Source organism: Lynx rufus, unplaced genomic scaffold (assembly GCF_022079265.1).
Source record: "Lynx rufus isolate CCGP_SWC_20201006 ecotype Redwood Valley unplaced genomic scaffold, mLynRuf1.p SCAF_6, whole genome shotgun sequence".
NCBI classification, from domain to species: Eukaryota; Metazoa; Chordata; class Mammalia; order Carnivora; family Felidae; genus Lynx; species Lynx rufus.
Window position 1 is genome coordinate 49,918,194 of NW_025814878.1, and position 18,842 is coordinate 49,937,035.

The window sequence follows — 18,842 nt, forward strand, 5'->3', positions numbered from 1 at the left end:
GAATTCAGTAGCATCAAACACAATCCATAATGCTGCCATAAATAGAAATAGAATGTGCAAAATAGGAAAAAGTTTAAAACCCAAAAGAAAACAAGTAAAACAAATTCAAGAGATAGTATCAAATATTGAAGAGAGGAAAGGCGACTGATATGTGGACAGTAGGAATCTGTGAAGAGGAAAACCAAAACAAGGGAATCGAACAAATACTAAAATCTGTAATTCAAGAAACTTCTTTATTTTCCTGAAATTAGATTATTTGAAACTATATATTACATGACCACAGCACTTCTCTAAGGACAGGGTCCTAGAATGAGCAATATCAAGGAAAATCCTAGTAGAATTACTGGCTTCTAAAGAAAAAAAAACAACAAAAAACCTTGGGACAGGGACACCTTTAAAAAAAAAGTCACTTCTGTGAAATTTTTTACTTCTGAGAAGTAAAAATTAGATTAGCATCAGACTTTTTGACGGTGATGTTGTAGTGCCAGGGGGAAAGATGGAGTAACGTGTTTAGTATACCCTTGCTTGCGTGTCTTCAGACTATACTTTTTTTTTAATGTTTATTTTTAAGAGAGAGAAAATGAACACCAGTGGGGGAGGGGCAGAGAGAGAGGGAGACAGAATCAGAAGCAGGCTCCAGGCTCTGAGCTGTCAGCACAGAGCCCGACGTGGGGCTCAAACTCATGAAGCATGAGATCATGACCGAGCCGAAACTGGACACTTGACTGGCTGAGCCACCCGGGTGCCCCAGACTATACTAACTTTATATACAGCCAAACTGGCCTTCATGTAAAAAGATCACATAGGAACTATTAATAACTTGTAAGAACTTGGAGAATATGTTCTTACCCCTTTCGGAGAAATCTAGAGCATGAACTTCTGACAACTGAAATGACTGGTGAGATATCAAATTAAGGACTGGTGGGAAATGTTAAATGTCAATGTATCTGTAGAACTAAAACTAAGGGCTTAGAAAGAGTGCATTGTGTAAAAGCCATATGCTCTGATGAGGCAAATACAACACAACTCTTTTTTAAAAGAGGGGGAAAACTGGAAGAGCATATATTAAAATTGTAATGCTTTCATTAATCAGGTCATTAGTGTTAGTAATAATAAATAATGTTAGTACTCAAAGACTTATGCGTATAATGTACAGTAAAAAAAAAACCAAACCAGGTATTTATGGTATATTTTAATTGTCGCGCCTGTGTCTTTGACAGCCAGGATTTTGTGTGTGGAAGAAAGGAGATACAGGTAAAACAGGAAAGCAGTTAAGTAGGAGCTTTGTAGTCCTGAATTTGAATTGGAGATCTCAATAGGAACTCAAGAGATACTTTGTGTAAAGCTATCTCTTGATAGATCATTGCTCATGAAAATAATACAGGACTTCTTGGAGAAACGCAGATTCTAGATCTAGGACACGAAATGTACAATAATGAGTCTAGAATATATGAAATAGCAGAGAAACTATCAAAAACTACTTGAGTTGTGTCAAAAAGGACTTGGGAGCTGAGGTGCCTGGAGGGCTCAGTTGGTTAAGCATCCAACTTCGGCTCAGGTCATGATCATGCGGTTCACGCATTCAAGTTCTGCATCAGGTTCTCTGCTGTCAGTGGGGAGACCGCTTTGGATCATCTGTCCCCCTCTCACTTTGCCCCTCCCCCGTTTGTGTGTGTGCTCTTTCTCAAAAATAAACATTAAAAAAAAAGACATAGGAGCCAACTTGAAGACACTAAGATGTGACAATTTTAGCTTCAACAATAGTTATACAGTGGATTAAAATCCTTCAGATACATGACTTAATATATATTTTTTAAATGGTCACCTTTGGGAAATGATAGGAAAGCAATTTATTTTATAAACTGGTAAAGGAGAAACAATTATTTGTCTTACCTATCCTATATGAACTGTATACCTGAATAAGCAAAATTTATATATGAGGGGAGATGTTTCTTTATGATAGTATTCCAACTACTAAATGAAAAAAGAATTAGAATATCACTATTTTACAACCACCATTAAATAACTGCTAAGATCTTCAGAAGAGCAATAACCAGACATTATGTGCCTCTTACGATTTTGCTAGCCTCTATCCATAGTCTTGTAAGGAGATTGGAAGAGAACACAGAGACAAAGCAGCATGTGGAATTGCCCCATGAGTGTGCAATAAGAAGTTCCAGACTGTGGGAAACTCTACAGGTCAGATGGCCTGGATTCTTCCACAAATAAATTATAAGAAAGTGAAGGGCTAAAAGAGGAGCCCATAGTTTAAAAAGAGAGACTTAAAAGACCTCCTGTTTTTAAAATGCATAAGACTGAACTGAAGTGTCTAGGGAATGCATATTTGGGTGATAAAACTATTTTTAAAAAATTTTTTTAACGTTTTTTATTTATTTTTGAGACAGGGAGAGACAGAGCATGAACAGGGGAGGGTCAGAGAGAGGGCGACACAGAATCTGAAACAGGCTCCAGGCTCTGAGCTGTCAGCACAGAGCCCCACGCGGGGCTCGAACTCACAGACTGCGAGATCATGACCTGAGCCGAAGTCGGCCGCCTAACCGACTGAGCCACCCAGGCGCCCCTAAAACTATTTTTTATAATGGAAGGAGATGATTACTTTAAATACCATGATAATGGTGGCTTCTTAGAAGGGAGGCTGGGCACCTGAAAGAGGTTGTAGAATGCTTGCCACATCCTCCCTCTTTATCTGAGTGGGGTCTACCTTCTAGGCATTTTCTACACATGTGTTTTATTTGACATAATCCTTTTTTAAAGCTAAAACTGTTTTTAAAAGTCTTTAATAGTGTTCAGAGATACTAGATAGTTCTAAGTGGGGGAGGAAAAACTAGGAATTTGAGAAAAAAAAATTATTGAACTGTTTCAACATGAGACATATTCTTCCTGAGGATTTAATACACATATTAAATGCTTAGAACATAATTTCATTTTTCCTTAACACTTTTTTAAGATGGATACTGGATATTCATCTTGGATTATGTTTTGCACCTACTTTAGTTTGGGGCTTTCTGCTGACAGCAACATATCCTTATGCTCAAGTATTTCTGTTTATAGCCCATGAACGTCGTAAAGTTGTATATGAGGTCACTCCTAAATGTTTTAATTCCCCTCAGATTTCCAGGGCATATAAACCCTTGGTCAGTATTGCTTTGGAAAAGTGAGAAGTTAGATAAGATTATGGATGGCCTTAAAATTCTTTGTTTAGTTTTTGTATTTAACAGGTATTTATTAGTACCTGTGTATGTCACAGAGTAGGGATTCAGTGGTGAACTCAATAAACACAGATCTCTTATCTTCTAATGAACCTTTGCAACTCATAAGGAAAGCTCAGGAAGTTGATACTTGGGACAGGATTGAGAAAACAGCTGATCTGTTATGACCTATGATCATCAGCACAAAAATTACTCCATGAACTTCAAACAACTATTCTTAGGCTGCTAATTCTGTGAAATTGTCATTGTAGAAAAGAACAGCAATTTCAGAGCAGGATGCTTTCTGTATACTTAATCTTAAATAACATTAAAATTCAGTTCTTTTTACTTAAGTCTGCTTCTCCTTATTTTAAAATATAAGGCATCTTCATTTAAATCCTGAGAACCATTTTTACTCCAAAAGAGAGGACATGACCCATGTTTTGAAGATAAAATGGCCATATATTTTTTTTAACTTTTATTTATTTTTGAGAGACAGAGGGAGACAGAGCATGAGCAGGGGGAGGGGCAGAGAGAGAAGGAGACACAGAATCTGAAGCAGGCTCCAGGCTCTGAGCTGTCAGCACAGAGCCAGATGCGGGGCTAGAACTCACTTAACTGTGAGATCATGACCTGAACCAAAGTCGAATGCTTAACTGACTGAGCCACCCAGGTGCCCCTAAATGGCCATATTTTCTTCCACCTCTATTCAAGAGTACTTTTCATTAATTATCTAGTACCTGATAGCTGGTTGCTGTTTCGGTACCGCTGTCTGACTCAAGACTATACCAGCACTTACTAGAGATGCAGATGAAGAGATGTTGCATTTTTATGTTGTGGACATATTTAAAATTGTCATTTTCTAAGGACATGTGATTTTTGTTGTTTTCGCCAGCTGCATTTGTCATCATTGAAGGGCTAAACCTGAGGCTGTCAACTCATATCTTTTGGTACTGGTGAGGTACTGAGTTCTTCTCTAAGTGGATTGATTATGATTTAATGACAACAAGATGACTGGTTGTCCTGTCCAGGAAAAGGAGATCTATTTCTTGAAATTTTCTTGGTGGATAAAAGTTTAATCATTTTTACTAAGTCTCTGACAAGTGGCTTCCTGTAGTTCTTGTTAAGATGAAACACTTAGAGTTCTCTAGGGATTAGTCTGAAAAATGCACATATGGGTGCCAACTATTTTTTCAAAAACTGCCATCATTTTTTCTACCCCCCACCTTTTTTTTTTTTTTGGACAGGTAATGAAAGCATGGGCTGCTCATGTGACAGCAGTTTGCTCTCAGGATGCGAGTGAACTTGTAAGGAAGCTCGGCGCAGATGACGTAATTGATTACAGATCTGGAAATATGGAAGAGCAGTTGAAATCTTTAAAACCGTATGTATTATTAGAACAATGTTCACACTGGGAAGTAGGAACGAAGTCAATTGATCATGCAGGGCTGAATGGTTTGGCGACTTCGCAGTCACGTTGGAATCCCAGAAAAGAATCGATAACAATTCTTGCTCCATAAAAAGTCATTTGGGTGGCTTCTGTTCTAATTCCAGATGTGATACATACTGAGGAAAATATTTTGCTTGCATGGCCTTTTGCTAATTTTTTTTTTAAATTTTTTTTTTTGCTAATTTTTTTAAGTTACCTTTTATTGTTGGTTTGTAAGAGGTCTAAAGACAAAATTGGAAGGGTATTCCATTTGGTGGCATCTATCACCACAGGAAAAACGTGGAGAGGTATGGGGAAAATACATGTTTAATGCTAATCATGCTTGCAGTGTTTTGGCTTAGTAAAGGCTTCAGAGAAGCAAAGGCAGTAGAAATGTTGGTAATCAGAGTACTGTGGATCTTCTCAGTGCATCTAAACACCAGGCTGTGGCTTGGTTTAATGTAGCAAACAGGAGCAGATTCAGTGATTTGTTCACACACTGTTGTTCTTGCCTGTGGCTTGGGCAGACGTAGAGAGGGTGCTGATGACTCTGGTCTTCATCTGGCCAAGACAGAACTGCAGCTGAGAACACAGCTAAGGAGCATTTAGAAAGATGTTTTATTGCTTCTTTTTCAAAGGTTTTCCTTCCCTTTTTCTGTTAGTTTTTGAAAGCCAGTTATTCTTGTCCATTTTGAGTCGAAGTGCAGTTGATCCTCGAACAGCACGGGGGCTAGGGGCTACTACATGGCCCCCACGTAGTAGAAAACCCGCGTCTAACTTTTGACTTCCCCAAAACTTAATTATTAAATAGCCTACTGTTGACCAGAAGCCTTACCAGTGACACAATTACACATATTTTGTATATTATGTACATATATATTCATATATTTATTTATATATATTTATATATATTTATATATATTTATATAACATACTGTATTCTTAGAATAAAGTAAGATAAAAGAAAATGTTACTAAGAAAATTATAAGAGAAAATAAATTTATGATATGTGCTGTATTTATTGAAAAAAAATCTGGGTTCAGCTGGACCTGTGCACCTATTCAAGGGTCAACTGTATTTTCATGGGTTTACAAAAAAGGGGGGTGCCCCATTGGACACTAGCCTTTCTCAGCTAGCAGTGCCCACTCCCAGCAGTCGTGTGGCAGCACGGCCCCGAGGAGCCAGCCAACTCCCTATGCCTTCAACCCTACAGCACCTGCTGTGCCGGGCAGTGTTAAAGCATGTGATAGAGATACAGTGGACAACAAGACAGGCCCCCCACCACTTCCAGGGGGCTCCCGCTCTAGTCGGGGGGTGGGTTTCAATGGCACGTGCTCCTGAGAACACTGATGTAGGGAAAGGAGGGGAAAAACTGAGGGGAAGGAGGCCCTTTTAGGGAGGGGGTGGGGGGGAGTTAAAACCTCTGAGGCATTGGAGCAGAGGCTTTTCAGAGCAAGCCAGGAAAATGGGATTTTTTTGTTTGTTTGTTTTTTTGGTCCCCTGCTATGTCCCTCTACCTGGAACAGAGTAGTAACATATGGTAGGTGCTCACTAAAAATTTGTGTAATGAATTTTTGAGGGAATCTAGGAGAAGAGCACTTGTTCAGGTAGAGATAACAGCAAATATAAAGGCCCTGTGTCAGGAACACACTTGGCATATTTGAGGAATCACACCATTCCTTGCAGAGATCTTATCAGCTACTTCCTGCCTGTGTGTCAGGACCTAGGTCTCCCTGGGCCTCCAACAGCTGGCTTCTAGACAGTGGAGTTTCAATTGATCTCATGTCTTCTACTGCTCTAGTAATAGCACCATGAGACTGAGTCCAAGGACAGTCCATTCCCCCTATCTGCCTTACGTTTTATATACATTGGAATTTGTCACCAGAGAACGGAGAACCTGACAGATGGAAAGCTGGAGCACGCCCAGCCTGGCCCCCAAAAGTACACCACGGTTTGTCCCTCTGCGTTTTCTCACAGTGGTCTTGCTCCTTTTTGGTAAGGGGATCTCTCTAGCTTGCAGATGCCAGACTGTTACTTTGACTTATTTATTTTTTGACAGCTTCAGTTTCAGTTGATCTTTGTGACCTTTGCCTGGAGTTTGGCCTTCGAATCCACCAAGAATAAAATTATTTCTCCTTTCAAATAGCAACTTTTTAGATCAAATCTTAGAATTTTGCAGTTGGACTTGAAATCCTTCAGTCCAACTCTGTCATGTTATAGTTGAGAAACTAGGGGGCAGAGGACTTTGGAGTTTTTGCATGCTCAAGGTCATGCCACTTGAGCGATAATGGGAGAGCTGAGTCCACAGCCTGTCTCTGGACTCCTTTTTCAGGCAGTGCCTATTCTATAATACCAGGCTGCCTTTAAATTTTATTTAAAATAAGTATCATTATGTTTGTCTATTCAAAATTTGGGAATGAAGTAGAAACTTAAACTCGTAAAAGTAATTTACTGTTCTTTTCTAATGAGAAGAGTAGTTATCTAGTAAGGTCATTCTCCTATCCTTTGGTTTTTATTTGTCCTTCTTTAATTTGGTTCCATTTGAAAGGCAGGCTCAAGATCCACAAATTTGGCCAAAGCTGGTTTTAGAAGCTTTGATGTTTTATTTCATCCAGATGAATTTAAAAGGGAAAATGGATTTAAAACAGAATTCATTTATTAACTTGCTTAACTTCTAAGCATGCATTTTCTAAATAGATGTTTGTTTATACAGTATTTAAAAGCATTATTGGGTTTTATCCCCTGTAAGTGGAATACAGTGATTATAGCAGGTTTAGATCAGCTTTAAGAAGTTGAATATCTATCAGTTCCTAGAGATACCATAGGACTGGGTTTGGGGGGCATGCTAGAGCACAGTTGAAGACTGAGAGCAGATTGTTGATTTCTCCATACATTGTCCTGATGCTGTGCATGAAGCCAAAACATAGCAGTAAATTCCAGAAGATGAAGAGGATGGTACACAAGCAGTTTTGATATGGAGGGAATAAAAGCAAATCATTCTACGGGTGAAAACCTTTGCATGCTTTTCTTTCAAGTATTCAAATGCACTAATACTTTGACTTATATTGGATAGATTGCTTTGCAGTTTCCCATAAAGCTTAGGTCAGGGTTTCTCAACCTTGGCAACCTTAGTTTCTGAACTACTGACATTTGGGACTGGATAATTTGTTGTTGTGAGCAGCTATTCTCTGCATTCTGTGTATATACATCATTCTGGGCCTCTAGGTGCCAGTAGCCCTTCCCACCACTTCCCCTAATTGTGACAACTAAAAATGTCTCTAGACATTGCCTAGTATGTCCTCTGAGGACCAAAATTGCCTTTGGTTGAGAACCACTTATTTAAGTCATTCTTAAAGTATTAGAAAAATGATATTTTACGACAAAGAACTAGCCACATTTGACTTATCTCGGCGGCGGGGGGTAGTCAGAGCAGACTAGTCGGTGTGCCCTTTTCTCCTTTGTCAAAGCAGCCCCCCCTCTGCTGGATGGCATGCTGCAGTGAGGTTTGTGCACTGTCGCTGAAATAGACCCTATAGCTGATTGGCAGTGGGAATGAAGGGGAATGGAGCTGTAGTTAAAGACTAACAAGGATGTTTTGATTTGATTTTTTTTTTCTGTCCAGGTTTGATTTCATTCTTGATAATGTTGGTGGATCCACTGAAACGTGGGCTCTAAATTTTCTCAAGAAATGGTCAGGAGCCACATATGTGACTTTGGTGACTCCTTTTCTCCTGAACATGGACCGATTGGGCATAGCAGATGGCATGTTGCAGACAGGAGTCACCATGGGTTCTAAGACGTTAAAGGTAGGACAGTCTTGGTTGATGTGAGCAAGCAGGCGCCTCATGCTTCTGGGAATTGGCTTCCACCTAGCCTTTTTTTTTTTTTTTTTTTTTTCCGTCTTGGAGGCAGCATGGCACAGCAGCTGATCAGATTCACATTCTGGACTCCACTCAATAGCTGTGTAACCTGCAAGTTACTTATGTCACTAAGCCCCAATGTCTTTACCTGTAAGATTAAACTAATAGGGTAAGGTATCTACCTTACCACGTGTTGTAAGGAGTAAGTGAGATAATCCATGTAAAGAACTTGGCAAAATGCCTAGTATATACAACACTCTTATTAAATGTTAACCTTCGTTATTAGCTATTACCTTCCGTGATTCCATCTGATATACCCTCTGCTCACTGTTATTAAACGTTAACCTTTATTATTAGCTATTATTACCTTTTGTCATTCCATCTGATACACCCTCTGCTTCCTTCTTGTCTATACGTGATGGCCTTCTGTCTGTTTCACCAGTCTTAATCCATGCAGGCTCTTGTATATGAGGGGGGAAGCTTCATTGAGACTGTGTAGAGCTGGTTGTGTCCAGGGTAGTAGCACTGGGTTATGCCGGTGATTTCTAGACTGGAGCTTTCAGACCTGTAGAGGTCTGTGGGCATTTTTTTGAATTTCAAAAACCTGAAGGAAGTTGTGTTCTTACTTTAGTGAGACCACAAAGGCAAATAGAACCATGATGCTTTTTCTGGAATTATATCAGCTTGTCCTAACACTGCACATCCCATGTGAATCAGGTAACTCTAGCTATTGATTACATTCTGGTCATTTCTGAGACTTGATTAGTCAGCCTGGCTCTGTCACTGAGGCCACTGTTACCAGAGCCATAAGAAGCTTTCTCACCCAATGGAACAAATCCAGTGTGTGGTGGGCCTTGAGGTTTAGTGCCCAGCAACCCTAGCTGCAGGACTGATGGCCGAGCTTGAGAGGGTCCTCCCTACTTAACATGATAGCATGTTGTCCTCACAGTGGGGACAGGCCTATATAGTGTCATGGTACCCGTTCTTGGTAATTCTAATTTTAGTATATGTGCTGCCGAAGCGAGCACCCGTTCTTGGTAATTCTAGATCAATGGCTTAAGGCTTAAAATCTGAATTAATATTGACATGGTGTAAGTGATAGGAAAAAAAAAGATAAATTCTATTTTTATTAATCAGACAAAATACTTCAGACTCAGGAAAAAGGCAGTAGAAGGTTGTGAGTCGTCATGCCAGGCTAACAAACACTGACCCATATTTAAGGAATGAGTGGCTCAAGGACCATCTTTAGCTTCTTTATTCTTGAAATTAATTTGGGACATTTTAAGAGTGAACTTCAGGACTTTGGCCTCTTGAATTCTGTGTAGTAACTAAATAGGTAGAGGTATTAACTAAGGGCTGTGACCATGGAGTAGGAGGCCTGTGTGTGTGTGTGTAGTGTGAACATATGAGGCTCTGGACTCAGGCTCCTTCATTTTCACCTGATTCAGGCGGTGGCTGGAAACGGCATCTGTGCGCTGCTTTGGTACATGGAGAAAAGAATCTTAGCTGTCCTTCATCTCTTCTTCTTTCACAAAACCCAGGCTATCCAAGTGGTTTCAAGATAGAAGTTAAACTTTTCTGTAAGATTTCACAGTTTGTACTTGAGTGAGACCTCTTACAAGCTAGCCTTCTGAGTGGTCCTCTGAGAGTAACACAAGCACTTTCTCTTTCCTCCTACTTGAAAGAGGATAGTGGTGATCTCCTGTGAAAACCTTTTAAGTAGTTTCTGATGTCCTCCTGAGAATGTGCACGGTTAAAGCCTCATTGTAATGCTCCAGACTCCTGCCTGCTTTGGTTTACTTTCTCCTATAATGGCCTGGAAAAAATACACAGACCCCTTAGAGCACAGTATAAAAATTCTGCTGTTGCAGACCAAAAAGTTTCACTTTACAGGCCAACGTGCTAGAAAGAATTATAGACATGAATTTTTGACCGCTGTAGTTCCTTCTTTAAAACCCTCAACAGTTACCAGAATGTTTTAATTGTCTGAGGCCAGGCCTTAGGGAGAAGTACAGGAACGGGTCTTTTGTGATTGTAGTTAACTTGGCCTTCTGTAAATTTGGGATGGTCTCAGTGCCTTCAAATGGCACTTTTTTTTCCTTCTCTTTAACTACATTTGCCTAGACCAGTGCCTCACAACTTCTTTCATGCTGTGACACCCGTAGAAAATTATTAGTGTTTGAATAGATATTGTGTTTGTTCTGGGCCAAGAGCAAACTACCTGGAGACGTGTGCCAGCCTGGGCTCTGCCTTGCAACCTTGAGGGCTGAGGTGACTCAATCTCGTCATGACTATTTTAGGGTAAGATTGGCTTTGTTTGCATCCTGTGGTCCTGGGATAATTATTATTGATGACTCATTGAACTCTCAGAATTGTTCCAGGTTAGGTAATAAATTACAGGGTCATTCATCCAAACCAGTAAGCCATTCCGGGTACAACCATTGCAAAGCTCTGCCCAGACAGCAGCTTGCTTTTATCTGTCTTTCTATAATCTTTTTTTAAATTTTATTTTTTAAAATTTACATCCAAATTAGTTAGCATATAGTGCAACAATGATTTCAGGAGTAGATTCCTTTGTGCCCCTTACCCATTTAGCCCATCCCCCCTCCCACAAGTCCTCCAGTAACCCTCAGTTTGTTCTCCATATTTATGAGTCTCTTCTGTTTTGTCCCCCTCCGTATTTTTATATTATTTTTGTTTCTCTTCCCTCATGTTCATCTGTTTTGTTGTCTTTCTATAATCTTAAACTCTGATTTGTTATTGCCGCAATCTTTCCTCAATAAAGTTTGCTTTCAGCACTAGATAAGTATTTATTGAATAATAAATATAAATATTTATGCATATGATACCTTATGCGTATCAGGCACTTTACATTCATTCTCATTTAATCCTTCCAACAACCATGCGAGCAAGGTATCGCCATTCTTTAGTCCAGGAAACTGGCTGACCTGTGTTTAGCTTGACCTAAATAACACAAATGTTAAGTGCCTGAGCTAAAGGAGCAGGGGAGTCCCATTGCACTTGACAATTTCATGCCGTGGTAGTAGCTTCTGGCATGCTGAGGAAATGTGAGACAGAGGCGTTGCGGGGAGGGAGATAGCATGGTGCTGGCTAATCCTGTAAGTACCTCTGGATGGCTCTCATCTAATGAAGTTGAGTTGGGCAGGTCATTGAGGTATGTATCATAGAGAACCTCAGTTCACTTGTTATTTTGATAATGGCCTACCTTACCTTTGACATAAAGAATAACAATTAAAAGTGGGGGTTTGGCACTAAAGTGGTCACAAACCCTCTGGGTAGAAGAATTTTCCTTATTTTTATCTGGGGATGTATTGTCCCATAATCGATTAGGTGGCTTGGGACTTGTTATAACTGTAGGGGGAGACCCAACCGTGATGTATAATGAACTTTATGCTTTGTTTTGCCCTTAAAGCTGTCCTGTTCCTCTCAGAGCTGGAAAACTATCTGTGATTGGATTTCTTGTCTAAGATTATATTTTGGTGCCTTATTGCCCCTTAAGCATTCTTGAATTAGGTTTAAAAGCTCTTCTCTGTTGCTTCTGGGCTTTATTTAAACCCTAGTAGGGAAAGCGTAGAGGTCTTAGCCCCTAATTTCTCTTAAGGAAAAAATTGAGTGTGTAAGATTATTTAGACTATCATTTTAAGAACAGCTTTCCTGTGCTTACTTGCTTGTCATTCACAATTTAGCAAAAAAGCATATGTTCATGTGGATACAGTTTGTTCATTCATTATTTTATTAAACGTTAATGGAGCATCCATTCTCCATCAGTCACTATGCTGTGGTGTTGGGCACACAGCTCACTGATTCAAAATGAATAGGAAATCAGTTTGTCTGTCTTAGTCATCCAGAAAATACTCTTCCCTAAATTTGCATTTAGTCAGATTGTATCCTTTCCTATATTTGACGTGTTTGCTTTTCTCCTTTTCAGCATTTTTGGCAAGGAGTCCATTATCGCTGGGCTTTTTTCATGGCCAGCGGTCTATATCTAGATGACATCGCAAAACTGGTGGACGAGGGAAAGGTACGTATTGCTAGAGCATCCCCTGGCATCTCCGTGACCTGCCTGCCAAGCCTGGTCACTGGGAATGCTCCAGGGGTAGGCATGGTCTGTGCACATTCTGCTTTTACGTGGCCACGTGTAAGTGCCGTATTTTTGGTTCTGTCTCCATGGGAATTACTGATCTAGACTGCTACATTTAAAAAACAGTGACACAATCTGGTTCAACCCCCTTAGTTTACAGGTGAAGAGGCAGGCCCAGAGAGGATATGTGGTTTTCTCAGAGACACTTAGTTAGATGGTTAGCAGAGCTGGAATCTACAGCGAGGCTAATAGTATTTTGCTAATGGTCCTGAAAAGATGGCACCACACAGGTCATCTGTGCACACACTTGGGAGTTGACAGTAGCACTGCTCTGGAGCTTCTATAGTCCAAGGGTGAGGCTGCTCTGGAGGTAAGCAGATTCCCAGATGAGCCAGGTGAACAAATACTGTGGAATCTCCACCCTAAGAGAACTGGACCAGAAGTCAGGTCCCAGGTCTCCTGTTCCCCAGCTAGTGTCACATGCTCAAAGGGCAAATAGCGGTATGTCTGAGGGTCAGTGGGCAGGACATCTGTGAGGACTGGTGGGGATTTTGGTGGGGACCACTGGTTGATGGTTCTGACTGCTTGCGTCTGTCCTGCATGGACTCTGGTGAAAGACTCCTGCTTCTAGTCAGATCATCCCTGTTTGGGTGTCCGAGGCCTTTTAGGACAGCTGTGGGTTCAAAGGTTCCTCATCTACCACTGTTTATTTTGAGTTTTCACATGGTCTTAACAGGTCTGACATTCTCTCTCTGGAAGAATAACCTGGAAGGAAAATTCATATTCTGGTGCTGATGTTTATGATTTTATTGAGCGACTATATGAAATTATAGGGTAGAGACCTTTATATACCCTAGACGGTTGCGTGAGGTCATAGGTAAAATGATTTTTATTTTACAGATGAGAAAACTGGCTCAGAGAGATAAAGGCACATGTTTAAGTTTGCAGAAGTGGGACCAGAAGGCACACTTCCTGACTCCCAGTCCTGTGCTTTTCCTTCTCCGTCATTCAGCTGCATCCTTAGTGCTTGAGGCTGATCTGGGACCTTAGCTTAAGTTGTCTCGTTCTTGTCACTTTAAAATGGGCAGGGAAAAATGATGGAGCAGGACCAGCTTTACACTGTATGATCCATGCTGGGCCATTTGGAAAGAGCCCCTCAAGATGGGCTTTCTTGTGCTGGTACCTGCACACCACTTTGATTTTGGAAAAGAATGATTTTAGGACCTACTGGTTACTTTTTGTGCATTTAGTTTTTTTATTTTGTTATAGCCATGGAACTATATGATAGAAAATGCCCTGCTACTGTTTCCCAGATTCTGTGGTTGCAAGATTACTTGCCTTTTCTCAGACTTCTAAGTCTTTGTGTGTCCTGGGTGGATGGTCTCAGCCTTATGACTGTATGTAAGTGCCTCTTGGTAGGGTTCTTCCCATATCCCACAAGGATGCTTATTGCTAGGAAGAAGGAAATGAACAGTCATTAAATAATGTGGCCCATAGTTTTATACAGTCTTTCATGCGATTGGAGCCCCATTATTAGAGGGGTCCCCGTCCTCCAAAAGTGTACTGTACAGTTGTGCTTGTCCCAGTATCTGCGCCAGACTGTCCACGTGCTTACCATTGCTTTTTTGTATTCAAAATATTGTGGCTCCCCCTCTTTCTCTCTACCTGGAAATTACTATTTATGCAACAGAGAAGAGAGGTGATTTGTGTATATGTAACTATTCAATTTGGCAGATAACTGGTAGAATGGCTAAAAGAGGACAAGGTAGAAATAAAGATGCCCTTGATGTGTCCTCAAACGAGGGTGAGTGAGGAAATATTCTTTTGGCTTTTGATTCTTCTCTCTCCTGACCAGCGTTATTTGGGCTCAGGAGTCATTTCTGACAGTGAAGGACTGTGGGACTGTGGAAGTTGGTTTGTGACATTGGGTGCCGTGACAGGGTCAGCTGTGTTCTTGTGCATCCTGCATCACTCTGGGTGTGAGAGGGTGCCTGTCCATGCCGGGAAATTGGAGCAGGTAACAGAGCACTCCTACTTCTGTATTGTGTGGTTAGTGGAGAGTATTAAATTGAATGAGGACATTGAAGTTCTTCCAAGCTTTGGCTGAGCGTTTGGTGAATCTCATTGGCAGGTATCTGATAGAGGGACTGTAATTATTTTTTGACAGTGTGAAGCCATGAACCAAAAGAACCTGTCTTTTTAAAATACTTTTAAGTGTTTGAATACATAATACATTTACAAGGTTCAAAATCCGAAAGGTAGGAAAAGTTACTTCATGAAATCTTCCTTTGACTGCTTTTCCTCAGTCACTGAGATTGTCCTTGTCAGATACAGCCATTGTTACCAGTTTCTTGGGTATTCCAAAGATGTACTGTGTATCGACAGAGTGATAGAAAAGAATGATTTGTAATTACCACACCGAGCGTAACAGACTGCTACTGAAATTGTGCTTTATGCCTTACAGTTATTTTGCATTTTTTTCCTTTTTTCCTAAATACAATAAACATTTCTTGTTTTATATTATCCAGCAAGCTTTTTTGGGTTAGCATGCTCAAAGATTAGAAATAGGAAAACCTAGCACGTGTCTAGTTTATTGTCTTCACCCCACCCCCTCGTCCTGCCACTGTGTCTCATTGAAGAGAGAGGCCCCAAGAGATTATGTGACATGTTCAAGGGCCCAAGTCTCTTGACCTCCAGGACCATTCCTTCAACCACCCTTTGCTGTCAGTAATAGTTAAAAATCAATCAATCAATTTCTCATATAGTCTTCGTTGATTTCTGCTTGTTCAAATAGTCATCTAAGGTGGAGTTTGAATTGTATCAACAAAGTCTTTCTGTATTTTTCAGCATCTTTCAGGCCAGCAAGGAGGTTTTACGGCAGATTTTTTAGACTGTAGTCAGCTATTGATAAGAATGACTGTGCTTTCAGGAAATATATATGTATGTATGTATGTATGTATTTGCTTGTGTATGCGTTTATTCATTTCCTATTTGCTGCTGTAACAAATTGCATAAATGTAGTGGCTTGAAACCACACGAACTTACTATCTTGTAGTTCTAGAGGCCAGAAGTCTAAAATGGGTCAGCAGGGCAGTGTTTCTTTTGGAGGCAGGCTGCAGGGGAGAATCTGTTCCCTTGCCTTCTTCAACTTCTAGAGGCCACCTGTATTTCTTGGCTCAGCCTTGTATCACTTTGACTTCCACTTCCGTCATCCTGTCTCCCTCTGACTAACTGTCCTGCCTCCCTTTTCTAATGGCCCTTGTGATTACATTTGGCCCATCCGGATAATCCTGCCCATCTCAAGATCCTGAACTTAATCATGTCCTTGAAGCCCCTTTTGTCCTGTGAGTGATGATATTCACAGGTTTAGGGGCTTAGAATGTGGACATCTTTGGAAACCACTATTCTACCTACAGTGCATATAAAGTATCTCAAAAGATACGAAAAAAACTTGAAATATTGGTTGCCTTGGAGTAGGAGAACTAGATGGCTGGGGCTGAAGTGTGGAAGGGAGATTTTTCTTTGTACCCTTTCATCTTTTTAACTATGTTTATCTGCACACATGTAGTTATTAAAGTTTTTTGATGTCATGTACTTAACATTCACAGATTTGTTTAAGATCCTAGGTGACCCCTTTTGGGATGAGCACTGGGTGTTGTATGGAAACCAACTTGTCAATAAATTTCATATATATATATAAAAAAAAAAAAATCCTAGGTGACCAGCCAAGCTTCTTGACTGAGCAGTGAAAGAGATATCTCCGTTTATTTCTTTATTTTAGTTAGCATTAGAATAGTTCCTATATAACTTATTAGAATTTAATATCAGAACATTTACTGAGGGCCCACTAGTTTCACCTAGTAGGGTATGGAAATATGTGTTGGCCATGTTGAGTTACCTTCTGAACAATGATGTCCACTGGAACTTTCTGCAGTAATTGAAATGTTCTCTGCCTGCACTGTCCAATATGGTAGCCAGTAGCCACATGTGGCAATTGAACACTTGAAATGTGGCTAATCCTTCTGAGGGACTGGATTTTTCATTTTATTTACCTTTGATTACTTTACATAGCCACATGGAGCTAGATGTTACCATGTTGGACGGTGCAGCTTTAGAGAAAAATGTAATAAGTTCTGAGGCAAGCAATTTCCCAGACCTTTCTTGAGATCTGTGGCCTTAGTTTAGCAAGGAATTACATTTTAAAACTTTAAGCTTCTTGTTTGCAACTGGATTTTTTCCCTCCATGGAGAGGATGTCATGATTAGGGATGGAATCCCGAGGACCGCTAGGAGAGGGTTCTCTTGCTGGAGAGGACAGGCACCTCATGGATCCCATCACCCTGCTGTTACTGCAGTCTTTCTAATGCAGCTGATTGTTTCTGTGGAGAAACGTAGGCCAAGTTTCTCCTCTTCTGGCTGGAAGGAGTGCCTTTTCCAGGGGGACCTAGGGACAAGTCCTGGATACTTTCCAACATGGGAGCATTCACTCCTTTGGAGTGCACCCTCCATTAACCCTCCCCCACCCCCTTCTTACCACCTTTCTTCCTGCTTTGAGTTTTCTGGGACCCGAAAGTTCCAGAAATAGCCAGTCCAAGCAAAGCCCACTTCTTCCTTTTGTCTTCTTCATGTCTCCTTAGTTCAAGTCCCCTTCTACCTGGGAATATGGAATTTATCTAGAGGTCGCAGGGGCATACCTGTCTAAGAGTAGTGCTGGAACTGTGGCCCTGCCGCCCCTGCCTCCATTCCCTAGTGCCGCACAGGTGTGTGGACTTGGATTTAGGCCAGGAGCCCTTAGGTCTCCCTTGTGTCTGTCATCTGTTCATGTCTCTTCACACACCTCGCCCTCTGAGATCTGCAGTTTCTGTGCCCAGTGGAAGCTGAGATTGAGGGCTCAGGAAGAGGTGGCTGGACTGTGGCTCACGCCCCCCTCCCCAGACTGCACCCGTGCCATGCAGGATGCAGGACCCTCACTTTGGCTTCTGTGCTAAAAGCTCTGACCTGCATTAGCACTTAACCACTTGCACTCTGGTTTCCTAATCTATCCAACAGGCTCGCTCAGATATTTAGGTCCCTTTTAAGCTCTACCATTGTGTATTTTAAGCTCTACTGTTGTGAAAATGGGGATTGAGGGGATACCTCTCTGCCTACTGTTCTGCCTGCAGAGATGGTGTCCTCCCTCCACCAGCTCTCCTGCAAAGGGTTTCTCTTTCCTCTTCCCCTCAAGGGGCGGAGAGTTTCTGCCTCGGAGACAAGGAGGCTTGCCCAGCAGCTGCAAGCAACAATATTCCGAGGCCACGCCAGGCAGTTGAGGTTCCCATCGTCCCTGTGTTCTCACAGAAGGGATGTCAGGCAGCAGGTGCCAAGTCCTGGGGTCTGGCTTTTACAGCCTTTGTGTAAGAAAGGTAAGGCACAACCAGGAGGGCCTGACTTTGGGTCCAAGACCGAATGAACGCTGCTGCCATGAGCGTCTCCCAGTCAGCTGCCGGCCCTGTGCATCTGCGTAGCGGGAAGTGTGGTGTGAGCCCACCCGCTTTATAACAGGGCTCCCTGTGCCGGCTGGACTATAGCAGTGTCATCACATAAATGTCCCCACCTCACTGGGAGTAACCTTTCTTTCCCCTCTCTGGATTTTGACTCTGATCTCTTTGTCCATAACAAACAAGCATTCTAGGTCTGATGTGAGGCTATATGTAGACACTGCTCCATTATCCAGTTAATCTCCATTTGCTGTCACCTATTCAGCCAACAGTGGCATCTGCCTGCCTGTTGATCGAAAGCCTTTTTTTTCATTGTCACTTATGGGAACAGCTGAATGACTCATTATGGCCCAGTCAGCCCTCTGGGGTTATTCGGCACAATAGGCCTGACCAGCCAGATTAAAGTGTGCGGTCACTGCAGGCCGGCTGTGTCATCAGTTCGGGGTCTGTGTCTCCGGTCAGAGTTCTAAAGTGAGCATAGCTAGCCGAGCCTGGGCATTCGCTCTAGAGTTGAGCAGGTGGCTTCACGGTTCTCCCTGACCGACTGTAACACCGTGGCTGTGTTGCTTTTGTTGCTGGTGTTCAAAGCTCAGTGAAAAGCTGATGTTATTGCCTCCTTTCTTTCCTTGGTTTACCCTCAGGAGCCTGTTTTGTCTAGCTGCTCTGGGTTAGTGCCTAACATTTAGAGGGTAGACACTTGGTCAATCTTTGTGTGATTCTGAATGAATGTGTCTGACACAAGTCAGGGATCCTAAGATTAAGGCAA

The 18,842-nt window shown here is 41.5% G+C and overlaps 1 protein-coding gene across 1 annotated transcript in view; it reads left to right on the plus strand.

Annotated features, from left to right (window-relative positions):
• The window catches only part of RTN4IP1 (reticulon 4 interacting protein 1), a 50,210-nt gene that overhangs the window by 28,116 nt on the left and 3,252 nt on the right, over nucleotides 1-18,842 (plus strand). The window contains exons 6-8 of the mRNA XM_047101217.1: nucleotides 4,457-4,593; nucleotides 8,261-8,444; nucleotides 12,448-12,540. Coding sequence (XP_046957173.1) covers nucleotides 4,457-4,593; nucleotides 8,261-8,444; nucleotides 12,448-12,540 — 414 coding nt within the window. The remainder of the gene's footprint in view (nucleotides 1-4,456; nucleotides 4,594-8,260; nucleotides 8,445-12,447; nucleotides 12,541-18,842) is intronic.